General features: G+C 33.8%; 6 protein-coding genes and 2 long non-coding RNA genes across 12 annotated transcripts; 2 read left to right on the top strand and 6 right to left on the bottom strand.

Annotated features, from left to right (window-relative positions):
- Positions 1-7: 7 nt before the first annotated feature.
- LOC108743962 (serine/threonine-protein kinase GL21140) lies at positions 8-2,714 on the bottom strand. The gene is made up of 8 exons (XM_018479566.2): positions 2,175-2,714; positions 1,878-2,117; positions 1,549-1,820; positions 1,338-1,489; positions 1,192-1,283; positions 1,008-1,128; positions 803-948; positions 8-307 (listed from the first exon to the last, which is right to left on the bottom strand). The coding sequence occupies exons 1-8, from the start codon at positions 2,511-2,513 to the stop codon at positions 143-145; spliced, it is 1,527 nt and encodes a 508-aa protein (XP_018335068.1). The 5' UTR covers positions 2,514-2,714; the 3' UTR covers positions 8-142.
- A 291-nt stretch (positions 2,715-3,005) lies between these two features.
- Positions 3,006-3,788, top strand: LOC108743961 (40S ribosomal protein S13). The gene is made up of 3 exons (XM_018479565.1): positions 3,006-3,119; positions 3,253-3,380; positions 3,445-3,788. The coding sequence occupies exons 1-3, from the start codon at positions 3,097-3,099 to the stop codon at positions 3,747-3,749; spliced, it is 456 nt and encodes a 151-aa protein (XP_018335067.1). The 5' UTR covers positions 3,006-3,096; the 3' UTR covers positions 3,750-3,788.
- Positions 3,789-3,855: 67 nt separating this feature from the next.
- On the bottom strand, positions 3,856-7,361 carry LOC108743960 (formin-binding protein 4). Of its 3 annotated transcripts, none has more exons than XM_018479561.1 (9): positions 7,239-7,361; positions 6,855-7,179; positions 6,543-6,612; positions 5,565-6,293; positions 5,368-5,501; positions 4,499-4,773; positions 4,329-4,435; positions 4,025-4,192; positions 3,856-3,971 (listed from the first exon to the last, which is right to left on the bottom strand). In XM_018479561.1, exons 1-9 carry the CDS (start codon positions 7,318-7,320, stop codon positions 3,870-3,872), a joined length of 1,992 nt encoding a protein of 663 aa, XP_018335063.1. In that variant the 5' UTR covers positions 7,321-7,361; the 3' UTR covers positions 3,856-3,869. The 3 variants fall into 3 exon arrangements, with proteins under 3 accessions (XP_018335063.1, XP_018335064.1, XP_018335065.1); XM_018479562.1 differs by having other exon boundaries at positions 4,344-4,435; XM_018479563.2 differs by lacking the exon at positions 3,856-3,971 and having other exon boundaries at positions 4,114-4,192; positions 4,297-4,435.
- A 763-nt stretch (positions 7,362-8,124) lies between these two features.
- LOC108739086 lies at positions 8,125-10,552 on the bottom strand. 2 transcript variants are annotated; one of them, XR_003232588.1, is made up of 3 exons: positions 10,423-10,552; positions 9,654-9,800; positions 8,125-8,980 (listed from the first exon to the last, which is right to left on the bottom strand). It is a non-coding gene; the product is annotated as an uncharacterized LOC108739086 (long non-coding RNA). The 2 variants fall into 2 exon arrangements; XR_001938085.2 differs by lacking the exon at positions 10,423-10,552 and adding an exon at positions 9,877-9,971 and having other exon boundaries at positions 8,126-8,980.
- Positions 10,553-11,390: 838 nt separating this feature from the next.
- On the bottom strand, positions 11,391-15,423 carry LOC108739085 (serine/threonine-protein kinase CG17528). The gene is made up of 9 exons (XM_025981677.1): positions 14,889-15,423; positions 14,592-14,831; positions 14,263-14,534; positions 14,052-14,203; positions 13,906-13,997; positions 13,722-13,842; positions 13,517-13,662; positions 12,875-13,021; positions 11,391-12,300 (listed from the first exon to the last, which is right to left on the bottom strand). Exons 1-9 carry the CDS (start codon positions 15,225-15,227, stop codon positions 11,980-11,982), a joined length of 1,830 nt encoding a protein of 609 aa, XP_025837462.1. The 5' UTR covers positions 15,228-15,423; the 3' UTR covers positions 11,391-11,979.
- A 296-nt stretch (positions 15,424-15,719) lies between these two features.
- Positions 15,720-16,502, top strand: LOC112906794 (40S ribosomal protein S13). The gene is made up of 3 exons (XM_025981728.1): positions 15,720-15,833; positions 15,967-16,094; positions 16,159-16,502. Exons 1-3 carry the CDS (start codon positions 15,811-15,813, stop codon positions 16,461-16,463), a joined length of 456 nt encoding a protein of 151 aa, XP_025837513.1. The 5' UTR covers positions 15,720-15,810; the 3' UTR covers positions 16,464-16,502.
- A 67-nt stretch (positions 16,503-16,569) lies between these two features.
- On the bottom strand, positions 16,570-17,303 carry LOC112906795. Its single transcript, XR_003232599.1, has 4 exons — positions 17,213-17,303; positions 17,058-17,149; positions 16,739-16,906; positions 16,570-16,685 (listed from the first exon to the last, which is right to left on the bottom strand). It is a non-coding gene; the product is annotated as an uncharacterized LOC112906795 (long non-coding RNA).
- Positions 17,304-18,719: 1,416 nt separating this feature from the next.
- LOC108739079 (DNA-3-methyladenine glycosylase) lies at positions 18,720-21,900 on the bottom strand. Of its 2 annotated transcripts, XM_018472785.2 has the most exons (4): positions 19,833-20,886; positions 19,271-19,694; positions 19,102-19,215; positions 18,720-19,045 (listed from the first exon to the last, which is right to left on the bottom strand). In XM_018472785.2, exons 1-4 carry the CDS (start codon positions 20,618-20,620, stop codon positions 18,803-18,805), a joined length of 1,569 nt encoding a protein of 522 aa, XP_018328287.1. In that variant the 5' UTR covers positions 20,621-20,886; the 3' UTR covers positions 18,720-18,802. The 2 variants fall into 2 exon arrangements, with proteins under 2 accessions (XP_018328287.1, XP_018328288.1); XM_018472786.2 differs by lacking the exons at positions 18,720-19,045; positions 19,102-19,215; positions 19,833-20,886 and adding an exon at positions 20,943-21,900 and having other exon boundaries at positions 19,572-19,694.
- Positions 21,901-21,969: the final 69 nt, after the last annotated feature.

Here is a 21,969-nt window from a genome sequence, read left to right as displayed (position 1 = left end):
AAATTCGACTTTCAAATTGTTGACCGACAATGTGAGCCAAAAAATGGGAATTTACCATTAAAGAAACGGGTAAATAACAAAATGCACTTCCTAAATAATAAGTACAGCTTTTAACTATTTATTTTACCGTTTGGAATTATTATTAGATTCTATGACTCACCTTAAGACCGTATCCGGTTTCGGCTAAAATTTCCGGTGCCACGTAAGTGGGAGTTCCGCAAACGGTATACAGCAGTCCTGTAACTTGGCATGCAAGACCGAAGTCACCCAATTTTAATAATTCGATTTTTCCTTTTTCTTTTCTTACCTGTAAAAAAGTTTTTTCTTAAACACGAAACACCTATAACATTAGTACAACAGAAAATACATAATTTGATTTTATATTTAGCCTGTACTGTATTATAGACAATGATTAATAAAATCGACTGTACGTGCGTACGTTCGTTGGCCAATTTTGTACAAAAAAAGTTCTAGTTAAACAACGCTGAAATAAATGAACGTGGACTTTGACGGCCGGTCTCCTAAGGGCCATCGTTATTTGTTTTAGGACTTTTTGGCCGTTATCTTTGGAAATTGTTTCCCGATGTTCCACCTACAACCACGTCAGGCATTCTCAAGGACAGCACATTGCTAGACCGAGAAGAGCAACGTGCAAATGCCTGGCATAGATGTAGGCGAAACGTCAGGAAACAATTTTTAAAGACAACGGCCAGAAAGCCTGAAAACACATAAGAACGCTAAAAACCAAACTCAGCATGACTATCGTGATTTGAGTATTATCTACTATCGTGAGTTATTTTACCAGCAAGTTCTCCGGTTTAACGTCTCTATGAACTATATTAAGATTGTGCAAGTAGGCGAGTGCCGACGCCAAATGTTGAATCATTAAAGCAGCTTGATCTTCTGAAAATTTTTGTTGTTCTGTGATGGCATCAAACAGGTCTCCGCCTAAACAATCGAAACATTAAATTAAAACGGCGCTAGAATGTATATTAACCGTTTCTTACCGTCAACAAACTCACATATTAAATACAACATAGTCTTAGTATCTTCGTCCGAAATGAGACTCATTATATTTGGATGATTTAGCTTTTTCATTATTTTAACTTCGTTGTCTATCATATCCTCCTAAAAAATTACCCTTTCGTCAATTACAATTTCCAACAAATAATTCATACTCGATGTTGTTACCTTCCCCCTACATTTTGATTTATCTATTATTTTTAAGGCATATATTTTGTTTGTTTCCTTATTAAAGCACTGCCTAACTACAGCAAAGTTTCCTGAAGAATGTTTTTACTTTAGGTAAATGTAAAATGTATAAAATGAAATTTTACCATCTCCGATTATTCGTCCAACTGAATATTTATCTTTTATTGAGAGGGGAAGTTCTGAATTAACATCTTTGTTGCTCTGCAGAAAGGGGTTATCTTCAGAATCATATGTTCTGTTGAGCTGTTTCTTCGGTAAACCTGGTTTTCTTCCTATTCTAAAATAACAAAAAATGTCCTATTAAGTAAGGCACACCTTATGTCCTCGTTTTCATACCCATTTTTATAATTAGCTGTTTTATTCAATTTTTGAATTATTTTGCTCTCTTCAGAATCCAGTTCGAAATTATCTTGAGAGTATCTTTCATTACCATACACAAAGAAAATGTCCTCTTCCTCAAAAAACTGTTCCAACCTACTCACCATCTTTCCACTTAATGTAAAAACCTTCCTCACAGCACCAGAATCTAATTGAGAAGCCTCTGTCAAAGCACTCAGCGTTTGATCCATGCTGGATGCATTACGCTTATTAAGCAATAACCTGATTACCTAAATAATTTAAAATTATAACCTTTTCCCTTTTTCTCTACATTCTCACAATCTTACTTTCCTTGGTTTAAGTCCGTTTCTAATGATTGTAATGATTCTAGGTCTAACACAATCTGGTGCTACTATTTTAGGTACCAAATTTGAATTTGTATTTGAACTAAACCTTGTGTTTGATAGCCTTTTAACTCTACCCAAGTCTTTTCTACTACCATTATTATATTCTATTCGTTTAAATGTTTCCCCTTGTCCACAACAAATATAATCTTTGCCGTCTTCTAGATCCTCCAAGGAAGAAACCTAAATACAAAAATGTCTGCATCATTAGAAAATAACAAACAAAAACAGGCTCCTCACTTTTTCACCGTTTGTAGAATAAATAGCTCGAACACCGCAAGGTAAAGTTACATACTTCATCAAAATGTTTGTTAAATCGTTTATAAGGCTTTCAAAAGATCTATAACGCTCTGTAGCTACAGGTATTACAACTCCGGAGAAGTACTTATTGCCGTTATGATAAAATCGAATTCGCTTGGCCCTTTGAGATCGAGTAGATGATACCGGTCTTCCACATCTACTTACAATTGAGTCTTCTTCTCCTCCATTTAATATCGTATCGTCTAAATCAGACAGCACACTACTGCAACTTGCAGATGATACACTTCGACTTCCGCAATTATTGTTTAATTTAGACATATTACTTTCAATTAACTTTATCCATTCTCTACAAAACAGTTACTAAAATGCAGAAAACGTCTTTTGAATAATTTTGTGAACTAGCGATGTACCGAACATCAATAGAAACTAAAAAAACCCAGTATTATACATTACACGACATAATAATGCGACAGCAATTTTATCATAGTATCATAGACATAATCGACATAACAGAAAAGAATAATATCAATTAATAATAGGGCACGGTGGCTGTGTATAATTAGCCAACAAAAAATTATATCACAAACTTTCACAAACAATCGACATAGGTGAATGTATTAAATTTTGACTTTATATTTTGTGTTGGTTAATTATACACAGCCATGTTCAGTCTATGATATAGGGAATGTATCTATGGCGCTGGAAGTTCTCCACCTCATATTTATGTTTTCTACTGTCTATGGTTGGTTCTCAGTATATCTGACTATATCTGTCGGTAATATTATCTATGACTTTAATGAATGAATATCTATGACAAATTTTCTATTAAGTGGCGGTGGCTGCAACTGTCCAGTTTTCTAAACTGCGTTTTCTAGAAAAGCACCACTAAAACTGAATAAAAATGGGGCGTATGCATGCACCTGGGTATGTTTTGACCTTTTTTCTCCGAAACTTGTTCACAATAAATGTTTTGTGAATTTCACTGCTTTTGTTTTTTTTTTTTTCAAAAGTAAGGTTATTTGACGGCATGGCTTAAAGTTAGCATTTCTTTTTTTAGGAAAGGCTTAGCTCAGTCAGCTTTGCCATACCGTAGAAGTGTCCCAACATGGTTGAAGTTGACCCCAGAAGATGTAAAAGATCACATTTATAAACTGGGAAAGAAAGGTCTTACTCCCTCTCAAATTGGTTAGAATAATGTGTACTTGATCTACAACAAACTAATTATGTTTTCAAATATTGTATTTTCCAGGAGTCATTTTAAGGGACTCTCATGGTGTAGCTCAAGTACGTTTTGTGACGGGCAATAAAATTTTACGTATTATGAAATCTATGGGATTGGCTCCTGATCTTCCAGAAGACTTGTACTATCTTATTAAAAAAGCTGTCGCTATTCGAAAACATTTGGAGAGAAATAGAAAAGATAAGGACAGCAAGTTTCGATTAATTTTAGTTGAGTCAAGAATACATCGTTTAGCCAGGTACTACAAGACGAAGGGTGTCCTTGCACCTAACTGGAAATATGAATCGAGCACTGCTTCTGCCCTTGTTGCATAATGCAATTTTTGTCTCAATAAATAACATTAAAAATTAAAACGAATTGTTATTCATCTCCACAAGAGTATAAATTTTGCCTGCTTTTTTTTTAATGAAATAATAGATATTAACTAAAAAAATTTATTGATTACTATAGTTTAAGTCCTTTTGCACGTTTTTCCACTTCTCCACCAATTTAGAGACACCTTTTTTTTTTAATGATAAGCCATCTGCAATTTTTACCTAAAAGTATACAATAGTTGCTATAAAGTAATGCGAAGTGCATATAAGAATACCTTTCTTTTCTTTCGCTTTGGTACTTCTTCAGACTCACTCTTTTCACTTAAGCCACCACTTTGAGATGATAGTTTTGGTGTATTTACTTGGCCTTCTAAAGCAGCAATGTCGGAGTAAAAGAAATTAAGTTCTTGCCCCAAAACATCCGACGTTTTCGACTGATTGTTCTGCAAAGTACATGTTTATTTATAAGTATCAAAGGACTTTTATTAGTCTTTTAAATCTACATTATACTGAAACGTTGGCAGTAAAAAAAAATACTAAACGTAACTTCTTAATCAACGAAACTTTTCAATAGTTTACCGAGTGTACACTAACCGTTGAGTCGGTACTTTTTGAAATTTCAGAGACGTCTACCCCTGGTGGAAGGGGCTCTGCCACACTTCTACTCCATTCATTGTCCCCTGTGACTGTAAGCAATGAGCATATATTCAATTTGTATCTTTTTTTAAAACGGATAATTTGAAAATTACTTTCATTATTCGCCTTATCATATTGGCCTATATAAGGCGGAGGTGGTGGAGAAGGAGAACTGACTTTTGAAATCGACGGAGGGGGAGGCGGCACAACTGGTACCGTTACAGGGAGTATTGACGGAGGCAATAGTGATTGTTCGTCGAATGTTTCTTCAAGTGGTGGAGTTGTACAAATGTCCATTGCTTCATCGCTTCTGATAACGTTTGGCTGAGGATACTCCCACTGATTTTCACCTGTTTTCCGGTTGTAATAAAAGTAACGTTTATTCGGCCTACAATATTCGATAATAAGATTAAAAAAATACGACGAACTGGAAAAACGCTTAACGGAAGAACAGGTGCAAATAAGAAATTTACTATGGAAATCCTTCATATAATTTAATTTTTAAGAAATGGATCCCTAATCAAATTTAAAATAATATGTGCAGCTTCTACGGATATATGTATTGGATATTGTAATTACAAAAAAGGATTACACCTGTGTAAACCATAAACTACAAATTCTTGTAATTGTAATACTTTCGCTCGTTAAACTCTTAATTAGGCACTCGTCAGTCTAATCATACAGGTGACAATATCATTTTCTGTTATATATCATTTATATTAAATATGCAATGTTTAAAGTAGTATTTGTTTGACATTTAAAAAAAAGAAAATAAATAAATGAACAATTCAATCTCATATTCTTAAACTTTTTTGTAAATTCAGAAAGAAACTGAAAAGCCGTTTTGTTAGGTCGTCACCACGTAATCGGTAACATTTAAAACCTTTACTTTATCTAATTACAAAATAGATAAATAAGGAAAAGCAATGTTTACACTGGTGAATTCGAATATTTTCAATCGATGAAAAATTTGTAATTGTACCTGTCCCATTGCAATGACCAGCCGGCAGGAGCAGCGCTCTGCTCCAACTTCACCAATTCCGAACAGGTATCCTGAAGCCAATCCGCCAAGTATTTTGGAGTTAAACTGTTGGCTTTCAAAGCTGCGTTTAAAGTCTACAACGAAAAGTATAAAATATAAGAAAAGAGAGACCAAATTGCAATAGTTAGGAATCATACTTCCATCTGTATAAACAGCGTCTGAACTGCAGAGGTTGGTTCACGTCCTTCGCTAAGAAATCTCAATTTTTCTGACAAAGCTTGTGATGTTTCTTCGATGTCTTGAAGCATCTTCCATTTGCACTTGTTTTCCTCTTCGTTAATACTGATGTTTTCCCCGCCTTTTTCCAAATTACTATCCGCACTGATATCAGAGCTGACAAACAGAATACCTCCGCTTTTAAATCCCATGTACTTTTTCTTTATACAGCAAAAATTTTTATTTGAGTCATTATAACCGAGTCCCGCATACTCGTTGTTTCCTGTTAGAATCGGGGTATTCTTTTTTGTCGTAGTATATTCTAAATTTATCCTCTTCTTTCTTTGATGAAGTATACTTTCTGTATTCATTTGGAATTTTTGCTGATCTTTTCTTTCTTTTTCAATAAACTGCTTAAAATCGGTTAAATTAGCATCTTTTGGCGTTGTTGTTTCTCCAACTTCGTCGTCTTCGTCAGAATTTCCATAGCCAGCCACCAGTGAGAATCCCCCTGCTACTGTTTTCATTTGAACATCAACACAATGTGTGTTTTGATTATCTTCAGGTTTCTCATAAATTTTGTCGTTCAACTGTTTTGATATATTACAACTTTTTGATTGTTCTGTTGAAACATCAATCTCGCATTTATCACTGTCACATTCCTCCAGTTTATTGTCTTCAGTGTTGATTCCTTCTTCACAATCTGGACTCTGATAAGAAAATGTAAAAACAGAAACATCTTTTACACATCAACCAGCACATCTCACTACTGACTTCAGAATCTGTGAATTCTCTACTTAAATTAAGGAGAACTCTAACAGACTAATCATCATGTAAATTATACAAAAAAATATCAGCTTGAAAACTTTGTCCTTCATAAAAAATAAAATCATTTTTATTTATCATCATTCATGTATTACTTAATTTAAATAAATTATCTTAACAACAGGTCTCTTTACCTTACTACAGCTAGAATGGTTTTCTTCAGATTCTGATTCCAATTCATACGAAGGTACAAGCATCACCTTCCTGCAAATATTCCCTTCTTTATTTATTTGCCAGGCACATAATATAGTAGCAATACACATAAAAAATGAATATTAAACCTGCAAGGGTATACAAATACACCTGTATACATCCCGGAAAACCTTTAATTAACTAATTAATTTATTTATTTATTTAACCAGCAAATACAAGTCGTATAGACATATTTAAATCCCTTAGGGCTGCTAATTTTTAAACAAAAGTTATTGCAGAAAATAACAACTTACTTGCTTTCAACAGCAGATTTTATGTTTTCACCTTCTACCACTTTCTTTCTGTAATCTAAATCGTTATTCTCATTAAGAGTTTCCTCTTTCCTACGTACAGACAGGCCTTTGCATTCTGATATCTTATAGATCTTTAAATTATTTTGTACCTTGGCATTTGAAAGAAACGACGACGCTTGTGGTGGCATATATAGATTTAATGAAGTTTTGCTAGTTTTGTCCTTCCACAATCTATAAGTCTCAGGCATCTCCCAAGTTACTTCGTCGGTTGTTGTATTCCAATAGTATACATAACCGCTACTTTCGTCAAAACATTCCTGCCACACTGTAATTTTATTATTATCAACTCATGATTGATTTTTTTAGCTGGCAAATACAGCATACCACATTCCGTTTTAATCTGTTTTTTTTTAGCCGGGGTAATTTTGTTTATTTCATCAAAAAAGTCGTTCAAAGTGGAATCCATACCGCAGTTATGAACCAGAATGTGGATTAAATATCGCAACCGCCGTCGCGTCATCTGTTGTCGTTTCACTAAAATGTATGTCGGTAATGCCGACTTGTTGGGTTGGGTTATGTTCGGTTGAGTTGGGTTGGGTTATGTTCGGTTGAGTTGGGTTGGGTTATGTTCGGTTGGGTTGGGTTGGTAGGTTGGGTTATGTTTGGTTGGTAGGTTGGGTTATGTTTGGTTGGGTTGGGTTGGTAGGTTGAGTTATGTTAGGTTGGGTTGGGTTATGTTCAGTTGGTTTAGGTTGGGTTGGTAGGTTGGGTTATGTTCGGTTGGGTTGGGTTGGGTTGGTAGGTTGGGTTATGTTTGGTTGGTAGGTTGGGTTATGTTTGGTTGGTAGGTTGAGTTATGTTTGGTTGGTAGGTTGGGTTGGATTGGTAGGTTAGGTTGAGTTAGGTTGGGTTGGGTTATGATCGATTGGGTTGGATTGGGTTGAGTTAGGTTGGGTTGGGTTATGATCGATTGAGTTGGATTGGGTTGAGTTAGGTTGGGTTGGGTTATGATCGGTTGGGATGGGTTGGGTTGGGTTTGGTTTGGTTTGGTTTGGTTATGTTGGGATAGGTTGGGTTGGGTTATGTTAGGTTGAGTTAAGTTGGGTTTGGTTGGGTTGGGTTAGGTTGGTAGGTTGGGTTGGGTTCGGTTAGGTTGGTAGGTTGTGTTGGGTTATGTTGGGTTGAGTTCGGTTGGGTTGGGTTGTTGGGTTGGGTTGGGTTGGGTTGGGTTGGGTTGGGCTGGGTTCGGTTGGGTTGGGTTATGTTGAGTTAGATTATGTTGGGTTGGTTGGGTTGGTGGGTTGGGTTATGTTGAGTTAGATTATATTGGGTTGGTAGGTTGGGTTAGGTTGGGTTGGGTTGGGTTGGGCTGGGTTATGTTGGGTAAATACCAAAAACCATTTGAAATACTAAAATTAACAAAAGCATTACAATGAAGAAGCCAGCACATTAAAAAACACAATAAATTGTCAAAATAACAATATCAAATAACCGTAGAGGCATGTTAACCTCAATTTATGCTATGAAGATATTGGGTGCGTCCCATGCGACTAACGATACATGAAAGGGAAAATACCAGACAAAGCAAAGCATACCCTGCTCAAATTAAATAAACATGTTGCATTTTCAAAAATTTAGCCTATAATATAATGTCCAAATGAACTCACTATTACATATAATCCGTTCAGCCTCCTTATTAACATTACCTGGATACCCTACTGAAGTATCATCAAATGGCTCCTCTGTTCATTGAGTGATTTGAACATTTTTATAAATTAAACAGCTTTCTAAAAATAAAGTGCTCGTTTCTTATAAAAAGAAAGTTAACGTTTTAGAACATTGTACTGGTGAATTTTATACTAGTTTTGTTAATAAAAACTCCCTTATATTATCACACGAAGATGCTTCAGCGTGACTTTAGGACATCCTAATCACTTAATCAACATATGCTCAACAACTACAAATAAGGGATTACTCTCTTAAGAATTAGATGCTGACACAATCACAGAGACGATCCCCAGATATTGCACTGCCATTTGACTGCAAATTCGTTCTAGGTTAATGGTAAGCAGCAAACAACAAAGTCCAGAGAGTCCTACAGCACAGTCGACTATTAAGTCAACGATCTGCAAATAATCGACAAGAAAAACAAATTAACTGTGTTATTAAGTAAATAATATGAAATAAATAACAAAAACGCACCAAAAACTAACTGAAATACCAAAATTAGCAAAAGCATTACAATGAAGAAACCAACACATTAAAAAACACAATAAATTGTCAAAATAACAATATCAAATAACCATAGACGCATGTTAACCTCAATTTATGCTATGAAGAAATTGAGTGTGTTCCATGCGACTAACGATACATTAAGTGAAAAATACCAGACAAAGCAAAGCATACCCTGGTCAAATTAAATAAACATGTTGCATTTTCAAATATTTAGCCTATAATATAATGTCCAAATGAACTCACTATTACATATGATCTGTTCAGCCTCCTTACTAACATTACCAGCATACCCTACTGAAGTAATCATCAAAGGGCTCCTCTGTTCATTGAGCGATTTAAATAAGTGTAACTTTTTATAAATTAAACAGCTTTCTAAAAATAAAGTGCTCGTTTATGATAAAAAGAAAGTTAACGTTTTAGAACATTGTACTGGTGAATTTTATACTAATTTTGTTAATAAAAACTCCCTTGTATCATCACAGGAAGATGCTTCAGCTTTGCTTTAAGACATCATAATCACTTAATCAACATATAGTCAACAACTAACAACAAGGGATAACTCACTTAAAAATTAGATGCTGACACAATCACAGAGGCGATCCCCAGATATTGCACTGCCATTTGACTGCAAATTCGTTCTAGGTTAATGGTAAGCAGCAAACAACAAAGTCCAGGGAGTCCTACAGCACAGTAGACTATTAAGTCAACGATCTGCAAATAATCGACAAGAAAAACAAATTAACTATGTTATTAAGTAAATAATATGAAATAAATAACAAAAACGCACCAAAAACCAACTGAAATACCAAAATTAGCAAAAGCATTACAATGAAGAAACCAACACATTACAAAACACAATAAATTGTCAAAATAACAATATCAAATAACCATAGTTGCATGTTAACCTCAATTTATGCTATGAAGAAATTGGGTGTGTTCCATATTTCCATTCCAATTTTTATAAATCAATGGATCATTAATAACTTACGATTAACAAAATTTGGAGGATTGTATGCAGGCTTTCGGGGAATTAAACAATCGTACTTTATTCTTACTCATACAATCAGCCCGTTCGTAATTATACATTGTTATGCAACTATAGTTAAACACACTCCTCACAGTTTAAACAAATAATGAGAAATAAACAATATACAAATAAATACATGACAAATTATCTCTAATTTTGTTATATTCACGTTTTTTTAAGTTAAAACCAGCACTTTATATACAAAAATCGCCCATTCCTACTGGACTAAACATTACTTTCAAGAACAAATACATCAAAACAAATTCTCACCTGTTACATACAATCATTAAATTTATAAATAAATACCTGCATTGGGTGCGTTCCATGAGTTATTACAGATGAATGGAAAAATAACAGACAAAGCAAAGCACACCTTTGCCAAGCAAAATAAACGTTGCATTTTTAAAAATTAAGCCTGTAATATAATGTCAAATGAACACACTAATACATATGATCAATTCTGCCTCCTTAGCAACATTACGTGCATAACACTGCACAACACACTGAAGTAATTACGTGGATAAAGTCTAACCCTACTAAGTCCGTTTAACTTTAAATCATAGATAATAGTTTTAAATTTTATTCATCGTTGGTGTACATTTTTTAGTGGAGCAGATCATAGACAAAAACTCGATCTTCGCGCCATCTCTTACAATGGCATGTTTACTACTTGATTGGAGGATATGTAACACAACATACACCTTCGTATTGTATGAACCAAACATTCCTATCGAAAGGTCTATACTTACAAGTTCTCTGCTTTAATGCACAATAACTTTGTTAAATTTAGACCTACAGCTACGATGACTGTAGATACAGATTTTTTTTTATAAATTAAATAATTTCAAAGCTGTAAAACCTTTAAACGAATTGTGGATAGATATTAGCAGTTGGTAACGTCAGTGTGAGATAACTATATTAAGCTTTTGCGTTTGTAAATTAAAATAATATAAAATCTTTCGTTGGTAATTTTATTTTATTTTCTATGCAACCCTGATCTATTTTAACGTTTCAACTAAATAAGAATCATTTTGTTATTAATTCCATATATTACATCGCTTTCCTTGCTTGTAATTACCTAAAAATGTTTTTTCTACTTCATTTAGTACTGTATCCACTTATACTTCATCTTTTTTTTTCTTCTCAGACAAATTATCATTCTCTAACATTCATTCAATTTCATTTTTAAGCAGGTAGGTTTTCACCTTTCCTTCATTTTTTGGTATTAATTTGTATGAATGTTATGTATTACACTTGCTACTAAAAATTCAAGATCAGTTTCACAAGCTGACCGATTTATTAAATTAATTCCTTATTTGATCAAAAGCTGTTACAAAGCATAACGTTATAAAAAATATTACTGTTTCTATTACAAGTATACCTACTGAAAATTACAATTCTATTATTGATTAATGATAAATTTACGAAGCCAATCGTACTTGGCGATTACAGAAATAATACTGACAAAGAAATGTATTTTTTCCCCATTCACACTGCTGCAGTTTTAACTTGTTGAGTAATATAAAACAAATGCTTCTTTTTGCCATGGGTAACAATTTCGAATACAATTATGCTTCGAAGTGGAACGACTCAGTTCCGTCTTCTTATTTTAAAATAAAGGGAATTATCGAAAATTAAAAAAGAAAAAATTAACCTTTTTTTGTATACATACTTTAAGGTGCTACAATACAATATGAAGATGTAAAAGACGACGTTTAGCAGCAATTTTAGTCAAAATAAATAAATTAATTGAACGAACATCATAGCAACGTTACCATCGTGTCATCTTTTGTTACTTATGGTTTATTCCAAAAATTGACAAGTGCATAGAGAGACTCGTGTGAATTTAAGGACTGACCTTAATCACTTTTGTAAATTATCAACGACAACGCAGCTGTCATCACCATCGACGTCGTGGTCGTTATCGTTATCTCGTTTGGATTGAAGCCATGGATGATCTAATACGTCTTCTGCAGAAAAGCGTAACTCTTGGTCTAATTGTAACATGTTGCTGATCAGCTCCTTTACCATGATCGAAACATTATGCCAGTATTCTTCAGGAAAGTCGTACTGACCGCAAAGAATGCAATCGAATAGCTTCTCCTGATCGTTGTCTTCACTTACGAAGGGCGGATAACCGCACAGTAAAACGTACAATATTACACCTGCTGCCCAGATGTCAATCTAAGTAGAAACACGTTTTGAATGTTTATTCTATTTATTTACGCATTTATGCTACATTAAACAAACTAGTGGCGTATCTAGCGTTAACGCCGCCCCATTCCTGTGCCTGAAAGTCCTAAAGTAGTAAATTATAAACGCACTCCTTCTTGGGACGATCGGCACCTGTCACTATTGACTGCTGCCGCCCTCACCACCACCCTTATTTACCCCACTGCTCATTACAAAGATAAATTACTTAACATAAGACACTATTACCCAAAACTCCACTTACAAGTTTGAAAGAGACCGACTCTTAGACTGAGGATGACAGAAAATTTCGTCAAATAATGTGTGTATAGTGAAATAAAAAAACAATAACAAAATCGCAAGCAACAACACAAATACTGTAATTGAATTATTGAATATGAAAAAATTAAATTCGACTTTCAAATTGTTGACCGACAATGTGAGCCAAAAAATGGGAATTTACCATTAAAGAAACGGGTAAATAACAAAATGCACTTCCTAAATAATAAGTACAGCTTTTAACTATTTATTTTACCGTTTGGAATTATTATTAGATTCTATGACTCACCTTAAGACCGTATCCGGTTTCGGCTAAAATTTCCGGTGCCACGTAAGTGGGAGTTCCGCAAACGGTATACAGCAGTCCTGTAACTTGGCATGCAAGACCGAAGTCACCCAATTTTAATAATTCGATTTTTCCTTTTTCTTTTCTTACCTGTAAAAAAGTTTTTTCTTAAACACGAAACACCTATAACATTAGTACAACAGAAAATACATAATTTGATTTTATATTTAGCCTGTACTGTATTATAGACAATGATTAATAAAATCGACTGTACGTGCGTACGTTCGTTGGCCAATTTTGTACAAAAAAAGTTCTAGTTAAACAACGCTGAAATAAATGAACGTGGACTTTGACGGCCGGTCTCCTAAGGGCCATCGTTATTTGTTTTAGGACTTTTTGGCCGTTATCTTTGGAAATTGTTTCCCGATGTTCCACCTACAACCACGTCAGGCATTCTCAAGGACAGCACATTGCTAGACCGAGAAGAGCAACGTGCAAATGCCTGGCATAGATGTAGGCGAAACGTCAGGAAACAATTTTTAAAGACAACGGCCAGAAAGCCTGAAAACACATAAGAACGCTAAAAACCAAACTCAGCATGACTATCGTGATTTGAGTATTATCTACTATCGTGAGTTATTTTACCAGCAAGTTCTCCGGTTTAACGTCTCTATGAACTATATTAAGATTGTGCAAGTAGGCGAGTGCCGACGCCAAATGTTGAATCATTAAAGCAGCTTGATCTTCTGAAAATTTTTGTTGTTCTGTGATGGCATCAAACAGGTCTCCGCCTAAACAATCGAAACATTAAATTAAAACGGCGCTAGAATGTATATTAACCGTTTCTTACCGTCAACAAACTCACATATTAAATACAACATAGTCTTAGTATCTTCGTCCGAAATGAGACTCATTATATTTGGATGATTTAGCCTTTTCATTATTTTAACTTCGTTGTCTATCATATCCTCCTAAAAAATTACCCTTTCGTCAATTACAATTTCCAACAAATAATTCATACTCGATGTTGTTACCTTCCCCCTACATTTTGATTTATCTATTATTTTTAAGGCATATATTTTGTTTGTTTCCTTATTAAAGCACTGCCTAACTACAGCAAAGTTTCCTGAAGAATGTTTTTACTTTAGGTAAATGTAAAATGTATAAAATGAAATTTTACCATCTCCGATTATTCGTCCAACTGAATATTTATCTTTTATTGAGAGGGGAAGTTCTGAATTAACATCTTTGTTGCTCTGCAGAAAGGGGTTATCTTCAGAATCATATGTTCTGTTGAGCTGTTTCTTCGGTAAACCTGGTTTTCTTCCTATTCTAAAATAACAAAAAATGTCCTATTAAGTAAGGCACACCTTATGTCCTCGTTTTCATACCCATTTTTATAATTAGCTGTTTTATTCAATTTTTGAATTATTTTGCTCTCTTCAGAATCCAGTTCGAAATTATCTTGAGAGTATCTTTCATTACCATACACAAAGAAAATGTCCTCTTCCTCAAAAAACTGTTCCAACCTACTCACCATCTTTCCACTTAATGTAAAAACCTTCCTCACAGCACCAGAATCTAATTGAGAAGCCTCTGTCAAAGCACTCAGCGTTTGATCCATGCTGGATGCATTACGCTTATTAAGCAATAACCTGATTACCTAAATAATTTAAAATTATAACCTTTTCCCTTTTTCTCTACATTCTCACAATCTTACTTTCCTTGGTTTAAGTCCGTTTCTAATGATTGTAATGATTCTAGGTCTAACACAATCTGGTGCTACTATTTTAGGTACCAAATTTGAATTTGTATTTGAACTAAACCTTGTGTTTGATAGCCTTTTAACTCTACCCAAGTCTTTTCTACTACCATTATTATATTCTATTCGTTTAAATGTTTCCCCTTGTCCACAACAAATATAATCTTTGCCGTCTTCTAGATCCTCCAAGGAAGAAACCTAAATACAAAAATGTCTGCATCATTAGAAAATAACAAACAAAAACAGGCTCCTCACTTTTTCACCGTTTGTAGAATAAATAGCTCGAACACCGCAAGGTAAAGTTACATACTTCATCAAAATGTTTGTTAAATCGTTTATAAGGCTTTCAAAAGATCTATAACGCTCTGTAGCTACAGGTATTACAACTCCGGAGAAGTACTTATTGCCGTTATGATAAAATCGAATTCGCTTGGCCCTTTGAGATCGAGTAGATGATACCGGTCTTCCACATCTACTTACAATTGAGTCTTCTTCTCCTCCATTTAATATCGTATCGTCTAAATCAGACAGCACACTACTGCAACTTGCAGATGATACACTTCGACTTCCGCAATTATTGTTTAATTTAGACATATTACTTTCAATTAACTTTATCCATTCTCTACAAAACAGTTACTAAAATGCAGAAAACGTCTTTTGAATAATTTTGTGAACTAGCGATGTACCGAACATCAATAGAAACTAAAAAAACCCAGTATTATACATTACACGACATAATAATGCGACAGCAATTTTATCATAGTATCATAGACATAATCGACATAACAGAAAAGAATAATATCAATTAATAATAGGGCACGGTGGCTGTGTATAATTAGCCAACAAAAAATTATATCACAAACTTTCACAAACAATCGACATAGGTGAATGTATTAAATTTTGACTTTATATTTTGTGTTGGTTAATTATACACAGCCATGTTCAGTCTATGATATAGGGAATGTATCTATGGCGCTGGAAGTTCTCCACCTCATATTTATGTTTTCTACTGTCTATGGTTGGTTCTCAGTATATCTGACTATATCTGTCGGTAATATTATCTATGACTTTAATGAATGAATATCTATGACAAATTTTCTATTAAGTGGCGGTGGCTGCAACTGTCCAGTTTTCTAAACTGCGTTTTCTAGAAAAGCACCACTAAAACTGAATAAAAATGGGGCGTATGCATGCACCTGGGTATGTTTTGACCTTTTTTCTCCGAAACTTGTTCACAATAAATGTTTTGTGAATTTCACTGCTTTTGTTTTTTTTTTTTTCAAAAGTAAGGTTATTTGACGGCATGGCTTAAAGTTAGCATTTCTTTTTTTAGGAAAGGCTTAGCTCAGTCAGCTTTGCCATACCGTAGAAGTGTCCCAACATGGTTGAAGTTGACCCCAGAAGATGTAAAAGATCACATTTATAAACTGGGAAAGAAAGGTCTTACTCCCTCTCAAATTGGTTAGAATAATGTGTACTTGATCTACAACAAACTAATTATGTTTTCAAATATTGTATTTTCCAGGAGTCATTTTAAGGGACTCTCATGGTGTAGCTCAAGTACGTTTTGTGACGGGCAATAAAATTTTACGTATTATGAAATCTATGGGATTGGCTCCTGATCTTCCAGAAGACTTGTACTATCTTATTAAAAAAGCTGTCGCTATTCGAAAACATTTGGAGAGAAATAGAAAAGATAAGGACAGCAAGTTTCGATTAATTTTAGTTGAGTCAAGAATACATCGTTTAGCCAGGTACTACAAGACGAAGGGTGTCCTTGCACCTAACTGGAAATATGAATCGAGCACTGCTTCTGCCCTTGTTGCATAATGCAATTTTTGTCTCAATAAATAACATTAAAAATTAAAACGAATTGTTATTCATCTCCACAAGAGTATAAATTTTGCCTGCTTTTTTTTTAATGAAATAATAGATATTAACTAAAAAAATTTATTGATTACTATAGTTTAAGTCCTTTTGCACGTTTTTCCACTTCTCCACCAATTTAGAGACACCTTTTTTTTTTAATGATAAGCCATCTGCAATTTTTACCTAAAAGTATACAATAGTTGCTATAAAGTAATGCGAAGTGCATATAAGAATACCTTTCTTTTCTTTCGCTTTGGTACTTCTTCAGACTCACTCTTTTCACTTAAGCCACCACTTTGAGATGATAGTTTTGGTGTATTTACTTGGCCTTCTAAAGCAGCAATGTCGGAGTAAAAGAAATTAAGTTCTTGCCCCAAAACATCCGACGTTTTCGACTGATTGTTCTGCAAAGTACATGTTTATTTATAAGTATCAAAGGACTTTTATTAGTCTTTTAAATCTACATTATACTGAAACGTTGGCAGTAAAAAAAAATACTAAACGTAACTTCTTAATCAACGAAACTTTTCAATAGTTTACCGAGTGTACACTAACCGTTGAGTCGGTACTTTTTGAAATTTCAGAGACGTCTACCCCTGGTGGAAGGGGCTCTGCCACACTTCTACTCCATTCATTGTCCCCTGTGACTGTAAGCAATGAGCATATATTCAATTTGTATCTTTTTTTAAAACGGATAATTTGAAAATTACTTTCATTATTCGCCTTATCATATTGGCCTATATAAGGCGGAGGTGGTGGAGAAGGAGAACTGACTTTTGAAATCGACGGAGGGGGAGGCGGNCTTTACCTTACTACAGCTAGAATGGTTTTCTTCAGATTCTGATTCCAATTCATACGAAGGTACAAGCATCACCTTCCTGCAAATATTCCCTTCTTTATTTATTTGCCAGGCACATAATATAGTAGCAATACACATAAAAAATGAATATTAAACCTGCAAGGGTATACAAATACACCTGTATACATCCCGGAAAACCTTTAATTAACTAATTAATTTATTTATTTATTTAACCAGCAAATACAAGTCGTATAGACATATTTAAATCCCTTAGGGCTGCTAATTTTTAAACAAAAGTTATTGCAGAAAATAACAACTTACTTGCTTTCAACAGCAGATTTTATGTTTTCACCTTCTACCACTTTCTTTCTGTAATCTAAATCGTTATTCTCATTAAGAGTTTCCTCTTTCCTACGTACAGACAGGCCTTTGCATTCTGATATCTTATAGATCTTTAAATTATTTTGTACCTTGGCATTTGAAAGAAACGACGACGCTTGTGGTGGCATATATAGATTTAATGAAGTTTTGCTAGTTTTGTCCTTCCACAATCTATAAGTCTCAGGCATCTCCCAAGTTACTTCGTCGGTTGTTGTATTCCAATAGTATACATAACCGCTACTTTCGTCAAAACATTCCTGCCACACTGTAATTTTATTATTATCAACTCATGATTGATTTTTTTAGCTGGCAAATACAGCATACCACATTCCGTTTTAATCTGTTTTTTTTTAGCCGGGGTAATTTTGTTTATTTCATCAAAAAAGTCGTTCAAAGTGGAATCCATACCGCAGTTATGAACCAGAATGTGGATTAAATATCGCAACCGCCGTCGCGTCATCTGTTGTCGTTTCACTAAAATGTATGTCGGTAATGCCGACTTTGATAATTTAAAAAATTTAAAAACTTTCTTGGGTTAAACTTAGGTGTCGCTTACGCTCTACATTTCATACCCTGATTAAATTCAAACCATAGATATTACTAATTTCTAAATAACCATCTCTGAAAAAAGTAGTGAGTAATAATTTATGATGAATATATGCAACACACATCACATAGGTGTTTAAAGTGACACTACCATATTCCTATTATTTTTATTGTTAATTTAAAATTACATTCGTATTATTTTTATTCTTGAATTAAAATTATATTCGTTTTAAAAAGGTTTTAATAATAAAAAAGTGTTCAGTTGTTTTAGCTGAAAAAATTTTTAAACATTTTTAAATGATCTCAACAAAATAATCAGTCTAAACAATTATCTAGAGTTTATCAAAAAATTTCTGAACCATTATTACAAAACATTTTTTCCTTATTTACGCTTTTTTCATTCCACGTGAACAATTAATATGGATAACATTTACTGACCAAGCTCATATGTATGTAAAGTATATTGTATACTTAAATAGGATGCTAAGCAAATCAATTGATGTTGTGTATAATTTATATATTTGATTTAGTAGCAATAAACAATATGTAATATATTGCCATTATTTATGACATTCTAATGGAAGAACTTGTTAGTGTACAATAAATAAACTGTTCTACTTAAGGCAAGGCCCATATTTTTTTTCAATTTTCCATATTGCATTGTACTGAGCAATCTTTCCCCATAACTGCATTTTTCATAAGCGTTTTTTAAATGTTTAGGTGTAGGATATCTTTCCACAATACTTAATGCCTTATCTAAAGATATTCCTTTTACTTGCAACAGCTGACAAATAAACATTTCTGTTACTGTGCGGTCCTATAAAAAAAAAATCAAAATGGTTTCTCTCAATTTTTATAATATGAACAGCATACTTGTCTTTTATGGGAACATTTATGAAATTCTTGAAACCACATAAGAGGGATCAGGTCCTCATTAATATCTAATTCCTTAACTGTCTCTTTTGGGCGACTCATTAATGTTTTATCCTTTAACCAAAAGTGTTTTAAAAAACATTTACAAAAAAAAGAAATACAATCATACTTTAAACAGTTTTGTCAAGGTTTTCGTCATGGAAGCTAAATATTGTAGAGAACCAGAAGTACCGTCGGTAAATTTTACAGAGAATTCATCTTGAACCAAAGTATTGGCTACTGCTTGATATAACGATGTAATAGGAAGACCAAGATGAGATGTAGATCCAAAGCTTTCTATTAAATAAATGACGTTTCCAAGACCGCAACGGCGCAATCTAAATTTTTGTTCGTGAAATCTGCCATCTTTAATGCTACTTCCGAGATCATCCAGTCTTTTTCTTTCTACGATATAAGGCAGTACCAGCTCTCTTTTGCTCTCCCTTTCTCGACAAATCCATGTATAATCGCCCACCTTTAAATGACGTATTTCATGATTCACTCCTATTGCTACTAAACCATTTATTATGGGATCATTTCCTACATTTAAGCTTCTAAAAAGTACAAAAATACAGCACAATAATGAAAAGTATAGAACAACATCAGATACAAGTAATTTTGATGTACCTCTCTTTTAGATACCAAACAAAATATGAAATGAAGGGAGCAAACAAATAAACTTCATTTCTTACCCAAGGGTTTCCTTACAATCTACCAAAAGGACTACATCAAAAGATTTGGGAGTAAAAGATACCATATCGGTTTCTAAATAGTCTTTCATATTTTCATTAGTAACTGGTCTTTTAAATTCTGTATTATTTTGAAAAATTGGAACTTCATTCTTACTATTTCGTAATCTATTAATATATGGCTCTGCTAGGCAGTTACTGTGATCACCGTTATTACTGCTAGCACTCAATCTAGCCCCTAAATTTCTACCCTCTTCTGTTAGTGAATATCTAGCCGGGGAACCGTTTTTTACTGCCAAATTTTTACTCAAAAGGATTTTCATTGATGACCAACAAGTGTTATATGTACCAGGATTTGGTTTTGAAAATGATTTATCACAGAAATGCTGACCTAATTCAATTATTTCAGGTTTTGTTAGATATCCCTGAAAATTTGCCTCCAAGCTTTTACTGTATAGTGTTAACAGAATGGCATATGCACCAGATCTATAGGCTGGAATATATTCATGATTTGTTTTGCATGATTTTCTAGAAACATTCTCACTTCTACTCTCTTGTAACTTTTTATCTAACATTTCACAGAGTTGTTTACCAAATCCCTTAATTATTTTGCAATCTTTCCCACTGCGTAGAGGCAGTGGAAATTTACTGAGATTTTTTAAAGCAAAATTGAATGTATTATAAAGCTTCGACCTCCGTTCCAAGGCATCATCCCGCCATTCTGTCAACCATTTCGTAAATAGAGGGTTCGGATTTACATGTTTAACCGAAACTCTATTGATTTTATTCATTATTTATTACTGCATTTATACATAAACAAAAATGTTTAAAAAGCAAAATATATCAATCGTTGCAGTAATACACTACTTAGGACATAGATAACTTAGGGGTTATACTAAACATGTAAATGTCACCGAAATAGGCAACTGTTCATACTAATATGTTTACACCAAAAAAAACCTCTGAAACCAAAACATATTTCGTCTAGGCGACATTAACAAACACGCACACCTACACACACTAATTTCAAAAACAAAAGAACCGAACATAACACTATCATATCTTTACGTTTTTCAGTAAGTTTTCTTCTGCTGTTTTATCCCTTTTACTTACACTTTTATTGCCCAAAATATAAAACCGCAGTGGTTTCTTTGACCACTCTATCCCAGCAGATTCAATTCCTATCCTTGATGTTTTCACCACTTTAAATTCGTCATTAAAACTGAGATCATCTTCTACCCACAGAAGTTCTGAATCGCATATATCGACCTTATTAAACAAGTCTTTTGTTATACCAAACGTCATGCAAAGCTTCGATGGGCCATTGCATAAATCTTTTATATCAAATTGTGAAATTATACTAGATGTACTATTTCTTTTTGTTTTTCTGTTAGCTGCTCTTAATTCATTCATTTTTTCAAATCCTTTTATGGGATCTAGCGCTCTTAAAAGTACAGCAGCTCCAGGCTCAGTGCTTGATATGTTCATACAAAAATACATTCCATATGTCATATAAACATATGCAGTACCTGCTTTCATGTACATGGGCTCGTTTCCAGGCGTTTTCCTTCCATTGTACGAGTTTGATGCTTTATCGTCTCCACCTAAATAGCACTCCGTTTCTACGATGCGAGCTTTTAACAATGTGCCATCCTCCAATTTTCTTACTAATATTTTTCCTAATAAATAAACAGCCAAATTATAACATGGTATGTCAAAGAAGTTTCTACCCAGTTTAATTATTCTGTTTGTAAGGGTCTCTTCGGTATTTTTTGATTTATCTGTTAAAGAAAATTCAGCATCCGATGCCATTATGGATATTATCTTCTATTATGGAAATTTGGCATATTAATCTGTTCCATAGACAATCTGTTTTCCGTTGTCGCCATTTTTACTATAAGATTAATTATGATTATTTTAGAGGGCGCTGCATAATTTAATTTATTTTTTGTTCTTCAGTTTTATAAATTTGACTTTTGTGTACGCCATACAAATGAATGCAGTGTATTCAGTTCTATGATGTAAGCTAATTATACCACAACCTGTGCACGTGTTTGTAATTATACAATGGAGAATGTAACAGTCTTATTATGTTGACAGTTTTTGTGCGTGTTCACTAGCACTACTAACCCTAGAGTAT

Source organism: Agrilus planipennis, unplaced genomic scaffold (genome assembly GCF_000699045.2).
Source record: "Agrilus planipennis isolate EAB-ADULT unplaced genomic scaffold, Apla_2.0 scaffold134, whole genome shotgun sequence".
NCBI classification, from domain to species: domain Eukaryota; kingdom Metazoa; phylum Arthropoda; class Insecta; order Coleoptera; family Buprestidae; genus Agrilus; species Agrilus planipennis.
This window is presented reverse-complemented; position numbering and strand designations above follow the sequence as displayed.